This window comes from Salmo salar, chromosome 06, assembly GCF_965601325.2.
Source record: "Salmo salar chromosome 06, fSalSal1, whole genome shotgun sequence".
Classification (NCBI taxonomy): Eukaryota; Metazoa; Chordata; class Actinopteri; order Salmoniformes; family Salmonidae; genus Salmo; species Salmo salar.
Window position 1 is genome coordinate 46496374 of NC_138296.1, and position 12886 is coordinate 46509259.

Sequence of the window (12886 nt, forward strand, 5' to 3'; positions counted from 1 at the left end):
ACGAGCCCGACGTGAAAGACAAACTGCTTTCCCGGGAACAGGCCCAGATCCCCATCATTTGCGTCATTTGCGTGAAGAGAAGGCAGAGAAAAAGGGTCTGGAGGGCGGGCTGCCTTCTGAGAATGAGTAGGCGATCGAATAAACCCCCACTGCCTTCCATTCTGCTAGCAAACATGCAATCTTTGGACAATAAAATTGATGACCTGCGCGGAATATTAAACTACCAACGGGACATTCAAAACTGTAATATCTTATGCTTCACGGAGTCTAGGCTGAAAATTGCCAACATACAGCTGGCTGGTTATACGCTGTATCGGCAGGATAGAACAGTGGCGTCTGGTACGACAAGGGGAGGCGGACAATGTATTTTAGTAAATAACAGCTGGTGCACGATATCTAAGGAAGTCTCAAGGTTTTGCTCACCTGAGGTAGAGTATCTCATGATAAGCTGTAGACCACACTATCTACCTAGAGAGTTTTCATCTGTATTTTTCTTCTGTCTACATACCACCACAGACTGATGCTGGCATTAAGACCGCACTCAATGAGCTGTATTTCGCCATAAGCAAACAGGAAAACGCTCACCCAAAGGCAGCGCTCCTAGTGGCTGGAGACTTTAATGCAGGGAAACATAAATCGGTCTTACCAAACTTCTATCAGCATGTTCAATGTGCAACCAGAGGGGAAAAAAACTCTGAACCACCTTTACTCCACACACAGAGACGCATACAAAGCTCTCGCTCGCCCTCCATTTGGCAAATCTGACCATAATTCTATCATCCTGATTCCTGCTTAAAAGCAAAAATTAAAGCAGAAAGCACCAGTGACTCGATCTATAAAAAAGTGGTCAGATGAAGCAGATGCCAAGCTACAGGACTGTTTTGCTAGCACAGACTGGAAAATGTTCCGGGATTCCTCCGATGGCATTGAGGAGTACATCATATCAGTCACTGGCTTCATCAATAAGTGCATCGATGATGTCGTCCCCACAGTGACCGTACATCCGGTTTACCAGAACGTGTACTGCGAGCATGCACTGACCAACTGGCAAGTGTCTTCAATGACATTTTCAACCTCTCCCTGTCTGAGTCTGTAATACCAACATGTTTCAAGCAGACCACCATAGTCCCTGTGCTCAAGAACACTAAGGTAACCTGCCTAAATGAATTCCGACCCGTAGCACCGACGTCTGTAGCCATGAAGTGCTTTGAAAGGCTGTTTATGGCTCACATCAACACCATTATCCCGGGAAACCCTAGACCCACTCCAATTTGAAAACCGCACCAACAGATCCACAGATGATGCAAGCTCTATTGCACTCCACACTGCCCTTTCCCACCTGGACAAAAGGAACACCTATGTGAGAATGTTATTCATTGACTACAGCTCAGCGTTCAACACCATAGTGCCCTCAAAGCTCATCACTAGGCTAAGGACCCTGGGACTAAATACATGTCTCTGCAACTGATACCTGGACTTCCTGACGGGCCGCCCCCAGGTGGTAAGGGTAGGTAACAACACATCCGCCACCTGATCCTGAACACAGGGGCCCCTCAGGGGTACGTGCTCAGTCCCCTCCTGTACTCCCTGTTCACTCATGACTGCACGGCCAGGCACGACTCCAACACCATCATTACATTTGCCGATGACACAACAGTGGTAGGCCTGATCACCGACAACGATGAGGCAGCCTATAGGGAGGAGGTCAGAGACCTGGCCGTGTGGTGCCAGGACAACAACCTTTCCCTCAACGTGATCTACACAAAAGAGATGATTGCGGACCACAGGAAAACGAAGACCGAGCACGTCCCCATTCTCATCGACGGGCCTGTAGTGGAGCAGGTTGAGAGCTTCAAGTTCCTTGGTGTCCACATCACCAACAAACTAACATGGACCAAGCACACCAAGACAGTCGTGAAGAGGGCACGACGAAACCTATTCCCCCTCAGGAGACAGGAGAAAATAGGAGAAAACAGGAGGCAGGAGAAAATATTTGGCATGGGTCCTCAGATCCTCAAAAGGTTCTACAGCTGCACCATCGAGAGCATCCTGACTGGTTGCATCACTGCCTGGTATGGCAATTTCTCAGCCTCCGACCACAAGGCACTACAGTGAGTAATGCGTATGTCCCAGTACATCACTGGGGCAAAGCTTCCTGCCATCCAGGTCCTCTATACCAGGCGGTGTCAGAGAAAGGCCTAAAAATTGTCAAAGACTCCAGCCACCCTAGTCATAGACTGTTCTCTCTGCTACCGCAGCAAGCAGTACCGGAGCGCCAAGTCTAGGTCCAAGAGGCTTCTGAACAGATTCTACCCCCAAGCCATAAGACTCCTGAATATCTAATCAAATGGCTACCCAGACTATTTGTATTGCCCCCCCCACCCCTTTTCACCGCTTTTACTCTCTGTAGTTATCATCTGTGCATAGTCACTTTAATAACTCTACCTACATATACATATTACCTCAATTACCTCGACTAACCAGTGCCCCCGCACATTAACTCTGTACCGGTACCCAATTGTATGTAGTCTCGCTATTGTTATTTTACTGCTGCTCTTTAATTACTTGTTACTTTCTTTCTTATTCTTATTTGTTTTTTAGTTTTTTTACTGCATTGTTGGTTAGGGGCTTGTAAGTAAAATGGAAATCAATCCCAGTGCTAGTAGCTGCCTGCCTGTCTAGTCTATACCACATCTCCCACCTTGAAACAGTTTGCTACAACAGGAACATTATGCTGCAGCAACAAGAAATGTGGATTATGATGTGGATTATAATTCATGGACATTTTTGTATCATTTCTTTGTAAGAGAAAATAAATTCTGAAATATCAAAGTGTAAATTACAAATGCCTTTTTAAACCTCAAATACACTACAAATGAAGATCCTACATCTGGAATACCTGTCACCCATTCTCTCTCTCTGTCTTTCTTTCTCTCTCTCTCTCTCTTGCTCTCTCTGTATTTTCTATTACAGACTTTTCTCTTCTCTTTCTCCATTCTGCTGCGCCTCTCTCATATTTTGGTGTGAGAGTGAGGAGCGTTCCAGCAAGATGCACTCGGAGGCTTACTGAGTCTGCCTGGCCCTGCCAACACCAGCTCTGGGTTTGGACGGCTGCCGGCCCTGATTAGTCTGTTTCTGTGCCCTGCGAGATGGAGCTGGGCCCTTCTGCTGTCTGCTCCCCTCTAGTAATCAGCCACGCCACTTCAGCAGTGCTGCATTACGCGAGGCTACACCAAGCTAGCCAACACAACACTTTCCCCCAAACAACAAACAAGCAGCCAAGCTACCAGCAATCAGGCCCGCATTCGACAAGGACTGGACTGTCGCTTGGCTCAGCCAGCTCACAGTGCCAGTCAAATCTTCCAGCAAATGTCTTATGAAAGAAATCTTTGCATAGATCTATATTCACAGTTACTGCCTGCAGAATTGGCCCCGCTGCTTTTTGGATGTGGGTTCTGTGGTTGGCTGTGCAATTGGTGGGTTTGATTGAAGTGAGCGGTCCTGGCTAGAATGAGATGTGGACTGTGACTGACAGACATGGTCACAAGGAGCAGATGCCTTAACTACACCTTGTTGTAAACCCAAACAGGTGTCATGCCAATACTGCCTTCCCATCCTCTCTTCTGTCTTTTATGAGCCTCTGAATGAGCAGCTGTCACTGCCACACACACTCACATATGTACACACATTCTGTACATTCATACAGTATGTATGTATGTATGTATGTATGTATGTATGTATGTATGTATGTATGTATGTATGTATGTATGTATGTATGTATGTATGTATGTATGTATGTATGTATGTATGTATGTATGTATGTATGTATGTATGTATGTATGTATGAATGATGTGACTTAACTGAAGAATGAATACAGGAGTTCATCAGGACTTTGCTTTTCTCCAACCGATATGTTCTCTATTTGTTTGATTGGTGTTAAGTGGTTCTAGCACATTATGAAATATGCCAATATTACAGTGTATATTTATGAACATATGGCAAGTCAATACCTAAATGGAAGGTGGAGAGGACTATTTAAAAACCTGTACAGATTTGTGAGTAACAGTGGGTCTTGGGGGAACAGGTGGAAGAGGGGTATGATTCAACAGCACCACCATCATCCCTCTACCAGTACTGCACTGACAAAATATCCACATTCATTTACAAAATAGCATGATTCCTGTGAAGAAATGTTAAATTGTTCATGACTATAATTCGTGTTAACTTTTACAACTGTTTTAATATGGTTAATCTCTGAGTAATTTGTTTCCAGATATGTTTTCCCAACACTAGGAGGCATATTAGTACATTTTTTTCGTGCCGGCTAAAGGGTCTTTGAAGTGAAAGTAGCACAGGGCTGTGCTGTGAAGCCTGTCAGCAGAGCAACAATACTAAAGACCCCAGAGCACAGTGTGGGTTGTATGAACGGTACCTCAAAGAGAGAAAGAGAGAGCAGGGGATGATATTTATTCTTTCCTTCCCCCCCCCCCCCCTTTGTAGTCAGAGAGAAAAGGTGAGTGTGGGTTTCTTGCTTGTGCTCAAAGTGCCTGCCTGCACTTCACATATTTCATGACGCAAACTCTGTGAGTGCCATTCATAGCCTACCCACTGGGCACACGCTAGGCACACACTGGTTGAATCAAAGTTGTTTCCACGTCATTCCACTGCGCACAGACGTTGAGTGGACGTCTGTGCCCAGTGGGTACTTTCTTTCTCTCCCGTTCTCTTTTTTCCTCTCAAAATACACCCACTCTAGGGGAGCTTTATATTGTGACGGCGCCTGGGTCTGTGCTTGAGCCCTATTCAATTATTGCACAGGATAAATCAATCAACAGACCAGCCCTCTAGTAAATGTCCAGCCATTTGGAGCACCGTGCACCCTGTCAAAGGTGTGCTGCAACCCTCCAGCTGCTGTAATGGTCTGCCTGGGAGGCTGAGCGAGAGGATGGGGTTCATCCCAGAGAAACACCCTGCTTGGGGCTATCTAGTGTGGCTGTTCTGACTGTGTGCCTAGGAGGCTGTTCTCTTTGGAGACTGCCTGGCTATGACTGAGGGGTGGGGTTCTCCCTTTCTCTCTCTCTCTCCCAGCCACACTGGGTGTACAGTATGTGTTATTAAGTTGACCCACGCTATGTTCAATGTGCTGTGCTGATGTGTTCACAGTGGTGGAACACATACTTAAACAAGGTCAAAGCACCTCACTGTGTGTGTGTGTGTGTGTGTGTGTGTGTGTGTGGTGTGTGTGTGTGTGTGTGTGTGTGTGTGTGTGTGTGTGTGTGTGTGTGTGTGTGGGTATTCTCAGAAACCAATGTTTTTGCCTCTCTTTGGTTTCATATCCGAGTGTATCTACAAAGTCCTATTCAAACATCACATTGTGACGTAAACCAGACCTTACAACATGAGAGTGAAGATGAAAAGTGTATCCACATGCACTATAAATATGATTTATTCCTTTACTCCAGGGCCACTTCTGACCTGACATCATGCTTGATCGGGGTGAGCAGCATGTATACTGATGATGATTTGATTCTGTGTGTTTCATTGCTCGAGTTTTAACTGTCAAGCCCCAGCCTGAGAGCCCAGGTCTCTGTCAGAGCAGCTCACTGATACACTACCGTGTCCCGCAGTTAAACCACCTGCTCTTCTAAATGTCAGTGGTTGAAGGGTGACTGATTTTGGACACGCCGTGGCTTCGCCACCAAAGAACTCTCTCTCAGCTCCCCTTCTCTCTCTCTCTCTCAGCTCCCCCTCTCTCTTTCTCGGCCCCTCTGTCTCGCTCTCTCTCTCTCTCTCTCTCTCAACCCCTCTCTTACTCTCTCGCTCTCTGCTCCTCCCAGCTACCCTCTATCTCAGCCCCCCCCCCCCCTCTCTCTCTCTCTCAGCCCCTCTGTCTCTCTCTCAACCCCTCTCTCTCACTTTCTCCAGACCCTGTCTTGGAAACGTCTGCAACTCAGCCAAAATACAATCTCACTACTAAGGATTATGCTAATACAATTTTAAGCCTTTTTTGTTTAACAAGGCGCACACTGTGGACTAAGACCTGCTTATAATTAAGCTTAGAAAAAATATATATATATCAAAATAAGAAAAAATATATATATCTGATATGCAACTGCTATCATAGTGCAGCTAGACTCCTGTAGGTTTACCCTATTCAATGTGATTACATTTATTACATTTTCTTGTGCTGTCTGTTTGCCACTTTCAGGTTTAATTTATTGTTTGCCACCGCATTTTAGGACCCCAAATGCAGACGGAGTGATGGAGAAACACATACTGTATATGTGAAATAATGAATGCGAATATAACACATGATAATTAGTTACGCACATTAAATATGACATTAGCACACAACATCTTGGCATTTTATGCTCGAGAGTTTACACATCCCTGAAGGCTTTTAGTAGAGAATTATCACCGTGGGTCATTTTATGATTAGTTGCCTAAATAACCCTGTGGTGCAGAGCGCATCTGATGCTTGTTTACCTTACCTTTATGAGTTTGCACCTGATCTGCGCGGACACCATATGGCTGTTTCGCAGGTTGCCCACGCGGAACATGAGGCACAGTTTGCCGTCGCGCTGTGAGATCACTGAGTCCTGGCTAAACATAAGCGTCTCTGCGCGCTTCTTAGGCTGGGACATTTTAATGAACATGCAGCCGATCAGAAAGGCGTCCACGATGGACCCCAGCAGCGACTGGAACAAGAAGAGAATGATGCCCTCTGGACATTTCTCCGTTATGTAGCGGTAGCCGTAGCCGATGGTGGCCTCGGTCTCTATGAAGAATAGGAAAGCGGAGGGGAAGTTGTAAACGTTGGCAACGCAAGGGGTGTAGGACGAGTCGTGGCCATGGTTTATGTCCCCTCTGATGTAGGCGATGATCCACCACATAGAAGCCATGACCAGCCATGCTACTGTATAGGTCAGAACAAAGATAAGTAAGTTCCATCGCCACTTGAGGTCCACCAAGGTGGTGAAGAGGTCGGAGATGTATCGGCTGGTCTCCCCGCCGAGATTCCCGTGCTGCACGTTGCAACGACCGTTCTTCTCCACGAACCGCTGGCGTTTCTTTTTCACAGGTGCTGAAAAAGCGGTGGTGTCTCGGTTTGTATTCACTACCTGATAGTCCTCCCCAAATTTCCTCCGTAGCGCGGCCATAACTTTACCAGAGTGTGAAAAAAATCACTTTCAGTTTTGATCCATTACTTTGTTTTATTTGTTTCACAAAGACTTGTTATCTGCAGTGCGTAAAGAACTCCATGGCCAATAACGCGCTGCGCAAGGATCTGGGTATACTCCCCAAAACAGTGCACTCTTTACAAAAGCTTTTATCCTACTCTCACCGGCTTTAGTTGAACATTTTCCACAAAAAAATATATGATGGGTTGATGTGCCATAAGGAGGTGATGGTTGTTCGCTCGCTGTCCTTCCGCTCAAGTGAGAGTCCGCTCCGAGTAGACAGTCTCCTGAACAGACATGCCCACACTGAGAGCTAGCGAGAGACAGTGTGTGTGTGTGTGTGTGTGTGTGTGTATATATATATGTGTGTGTGCAAGAGAGAGAGGGGGTGTTATTCAATATAATTTATCAGCAGATTTTTTTAAATATTAAAATAAATACAAAATGTATATATATATGTCATTCAAAAACAGTATTCCTTGAGGAGAGGTAGGCCTGCGGATAGGATCATTACAAAAAACAACCACTTGACAAGGCTACTGTCGCCTAATGAAACTCGGGACGGTTGTATCCCATGCAGCCCTCCGCTAACCGCTCTCAAGTCAGACAATGCCACCTTGCGGACAGAAAACGCACGTACAGTCGTATGAGAGTAGCGCAGCTGTCAGTGATTTAGTGAGCCTGTACTTTTCTTTGAGGTCCTCTATTAAAACAGTCAAATAAAAACAGTGTTTATTAATTTACTCCAATTTGCTTTCCAGCAACTTTCCCGTCCATTCTATTTGTACGCTCCAAATTCAACCCCCTTGCTAATGTAGTAGCTCTCTAGTTTCCTGTGGAGAGGCTGTTATTGATTCAAACATACTCCACGCCCTTTTCAGACATGTCCCCGAGGACATCTTCAAAACGGTGGGTAGGTTCAACCTTGGCACTTACTGCTAATCAGCCCAGCACAAAAGAGTGTATTGTAGCTGTAGAAGATGGCTGAATCCCCTGCATAGGTATGCTATAATGTTAATTCCCGTTAATCCGATTCTGCACTGATTGAACTTCATAACCATCTGTATGTCATGGTTATGTCATTTTATCTACACTGAGAGTACAAAACACCCATGACATAGACCAGGTATTCACAAACTGGGGTACGCAATGTCGTCAGGTTACACCAGATTAAAATGTGATTCATGTTTTTTTTATTTTTAATAACCATAAAAAATGTAATATCCCCCAAAAAATCTTCACATTTTCAAACAGTCCATTTATATTTTCCAAAGGGGCTATACATTTGGGTGAGTTTTTTTCTCACCTGAGTAGCCTCTTTCACTGCCAAAAATTAAATGAAACCATCTCGTGTTCAGGGAATTAACAACACAATGTCAAATACAGGTGGCCTAGTCAAATAATTAACATCCAATCACATTAACCGTTACTTTCTCGCAGGAATTCCACTAACGGTCCGTATGTAGCCAAACGTAGCTGCTGCTCATTCCGTTTGCTCGAATATTGATAAATGGTTAAAGTAGTAAGGCCCGCGTCCATAGACACATATCAGCTCTACTGGTAGTACTGCTACTAGTACTGCTACTACCAGCAGTACTACACCTGCACCTGTTGACGACACAAGTTGTTCTGCTTCCACGAGCAAGTCCAATGCTAGCATCAGTAATTCTACATTTGTTGTTAGCCCAGCTAGCATGGACACTGACAGATGTGAATCTGATGCAGCCGAAGAGCTACTGCCCCCTTACCTGGGAAAGCACCGAACAACAGACAGGGACGTTGGACCATCTAAGAGGCGCAAATATGATGAGCACTACATTGATTTGGGGTTCACTTATATTGGGAGTGGTGTCTTTCCTCAGCCACAGTGTGTTATATGTGCAAAAGTACTATCTCACAACTCGATGAAACCTTCACTCTTATGCAGACATTTAGAAACAAAACATGCCAATTTTTCAAATATGCTGCAGGAGTTTTTTGAGCAAGAATTAAGATGACTGTCAAGTAGTAAGACATGTATAAAATCAACAGATACCATTAATAAGAAGGGTCTAGAAGACTCTTATATAGTGAGCTACTGAGTGGCTAGGACAGGCAAGCCCCAAACTATTGTGGATATGACTGGGACAATGCTGGGGGGAAAGGCCCAAAAAACTATCCAGACAATGCCTTCATCAAACAACACTGTTTCACGACTCATCAGTGACATGGCAGGAGATGTTTTGAAACAATTACTGCTTCGCATACTAGCCAGTGAATTCTATGCGTTACAGATGGATGAGTCAACAGACGTGGCGGGCCTGGCGCAGCTCCTGGTATATGTCCATTACGTTTATGGGGGGTCAATTAAGGAAGACATCCTCTTCTGGAAACCAGGACAACAGGAGAGGATCTTTTTTTACATACTGGACAGCTTTGTGACATCAAATGGACTTTGGTGGTCAAGATGTGTTGGTATCTGTACTGATGGCGCAAAAGCCATGACAGGGAGACATAGTGGAGCAAAGCCCCTGGACTCTAGTGTATTTTCTGCACTATGCAATGATATGGGCAGCGACCATGTAACGCTTTTACAACATACATAAGTGTGCTGGTCATCAAGGGGTAAAGTATTGACAGGTTGTTTTTAATTGAGAGATGAGCTTAAAGTTTTCTTTACTGACCATCATTTTCACTAGTCTGACTGCTTGCGTGATGAGTTTCTCACACGACTGGCCTATCTGGGTGATGTTTTTTCTCGCCTGAATGATCTGAATCTAGGATTCAGGGACTCTCCGCAACTATGTTCAATGTGTGGGACAAAATTGAGGCTATGATTAAGAAGTTGGAGCTCTTCTCTGTCTGCATTAACAAGGACAACACACAGGTCATCATTGTATGTTTTTTGTGTGCAAATGAACGAAGCACCTGAGTGAGTTGGTTGCGCAATTACGCAGGTACTTTCCAGAAATGGATGACACAAACAACTGGATTCATTATCCCTTTCATGCCCTGCCTCCAGTCCACTTACCGATATCTGAACAAGAGAGCCTCATCGAAATTGCAACAAGCGGTTCTGTGAAAATTGAATTTAATCAGAAGCCGATGCCAGATTTCTGGATTGAGCTGCGCTCAGAGTATCCTGCTTTGGCAAATTGCGCTGTTAAGACACTTTGCTGTTGAGACACTAATGCCCTTTGCAACCACATACCTATGTGATAGTGGATTCTCGGCCCTCACTAGCATGAAAACTAACTACAGGCACAGACTGCGTGTGGGAAATTATTTAAGACAGACTCTCCAATACAACCCAACATTGCAGAGTTATGTGCATCCTTTCAAGTACACCCTTCTCATTAACCTGTGGTGAGTTATTCACAATTTTCGATGAACAAATAAAGTTTTATATGTAAGATGGCTAAATAAAGAGCAAAATTATTGATTATTATTATTTGTTCCCTGGTCCTATAAGAGCTCTTTGTCACTTCTCACGAGCTGGGTTGTGACAAAAACTCACACCCATTCCTATGTATCGTATTGTCACGTCCTGACCAGTATAAGGGGTTACTGCTTATTGTAGTTTGGTCAGGACGTGGCAGGGGTGTTTGTTTTATGTGGTTCGGGGTTTGTTGGGATATGTTCTTATGTAAGAGGGGTGTTTGTTTTATGTGTTCCGGGGTTTTGGGTATTGCTCTAGGTTTTTGTATTTCTATGGTTTTTCTATGTTGTGTATTTCTTTGTTGGCCTGGTATGGCTCTCAATCAGGAACAGCTGTACATCGTTGTTGCTGATTGGGAGTCAAACTTTGGTAGCCCGTTTTTCACCTGTCTTTTGTGGGAAGTGTTTTTTTGCATAGCTGTGTTTAGCCTGCAAGACTGTTTGTCGTTCGTTCGTTTTCTTGTTTTCTTTATGTGTTCAATAAAAGTAAATATGAGCACTCAACCCGCTGCGCCTTGGTCTACTCCATATGACGGCCGTTACACGTATAGTGTGTGTGCAGTAGGCTTACAATGATGGCAAAAAACATTTGACAGAACACTGCCCCTAGAGGGGGTATGCAGCTGGAGGTTGAATGTTTGAAGGGGTACAGGACTATAAAAAGTTTGGGAACCACTGACATAGACTGACCAGGTGAATCCAGGTGAAAGTTATGATCGCTTAAATTCACTTCAGTCAGTGTAGATGAAGGGGAGGAGACAGGTTCAAGAAGGATTGTTAAGCCTTGAGACATGTATTGTGTATGTGTGCCATTCAGAAGGTGAATGGGCAAGACAAAAGGTTGACATTAAGTGCCTTTGAATTGGGTATGATAATAGGTGCAAGGCGCACCAGTTGGTGTGAACTGCAACGCTACCGGGTTATTCATACTCAACAATTTCCCCTGTATATCAAAAATGGTCCACGACCCAAAGGACATTCAGCCAATTTGACACAACTGTGGGAAGAATTGGAGTCAACATGAGACAGCATCCCTGTGGAACGCTTTCGACACCCTGTAGCGTCCATGCCTCAACAAATGAAAGCTGTTCTGAGGGGCAAAAGGGAGGGGGGGTCTTAGTGTTTTGTACAATCAGTGTATATCAAAACAATTCTACACTGTATCGCACATGGGGGTTTGTCATAGCTTTGTTTAGGCTAATTATAGGCCCAACTTATTCTGGCAGTACCTTGTGTTTATAGAGACAGAAAGAGAGTAGTGTGGTGTGGCTGATGACATACAGTAGGTGTGTTCAGCAGAGCAGTAGGATCAAATTCATTTTCTGTTGCAAGAATACAATTGTCTGTTACTGCCATTAACAGGCCCACAAGGAGATAACCAGCTGTTTCACTGTGATTAGTCACTTAGTGATAGATTCCCAGTAATCTAACAGACAGACAATGAATGGGTGTGCTGTTGTGTTCAAATGAAATGAGAATGGGTCCCCAGAAGTTAGACACTCAACAGATCTTTTCGGGACACTTTTTTTTAACCACCTATAGTGCCAGTCAAATGTATGGACACACCTACTCATTCAAGGGTTATTCTTTATTTTTACTATTTTCTTCATTGTAGAATAATAGTGAAGACATCAAAACTAAGAAATAACACATAGGGAATTATGTAGTAACCAAAAAAATTCTTCAAAGTAGCCATCCTTTGCCTTCATGACAGCTTTGCATACTCTTGGCATTCTCTCAACCAGCTTCACCTGGAATGTTCTCACATATGCTGAGCACTTGTTGGCTGCTTTTCCTTCACTCTGAGGTCCAACTCATCCCAAACCATCTCAATTGGGTTGAGGTCGGGTAATTGTGGAGGCCAGGTCATTTGATGCAGCACTCCATCACTCTCCTTCTTGGTCAAATAGCCCTTACACAGCCTGAAGGTATGTTTTGGGTCATTGTCCTGTTGAAAAACAAATGATAGTGGGACTAAACGCAAACCAGATGGAATGGCGTATCGCTGCATAATGCTGTGGTAGCCATCTGGTTAAGTGTGCCTTGAATTTTAAATAAATCACTGACAGTGTCACCAGCAAAGCATCCCCAGTCCATCACACCTCCTCCTCCATGCTTCAGGGTGGGGACCACACATGCGGAGATCATCCATTCACCTACTCTGCATCTCACAAAGACCTGCCAGTTGAAACCAAAAATCAAACATTTGGACTCATCAGACCAAAGGACATATTTCCACCGGTCTAATGTCCACTCGTGTTTCTTGGTCCAAGCAAGTCTCTTCTTC

At 44.5% G+C, this 12886-nt stretch overlaps 1 protein-coding gene across 1 annotated transcript in view; it reads right to left on the reverse strand.

Annotated features, from left to right (window-relative positions):
- LOC106607518 (G protein-activated inward rectifier potassium channel 1) overlaps window positions 1–7678 on the reverse strand; it is a 40095-nt gene extending 32417 nt beyond the window's left edge. The window contains exon 1 of the mRNA XM_014204547.3: window positions 6493–7678. Coding sequence (XP_014060022.1) covers window positions 6493–7161 — 669 coding nt within the window. The 5' untranslated portion in view covers window positions 7162–7678. The remainder of the gene's footprint in view (window positions 1–6492) is intronic.
- Window positions 7679–12886: the final 5208 nt, after the last annotated feature.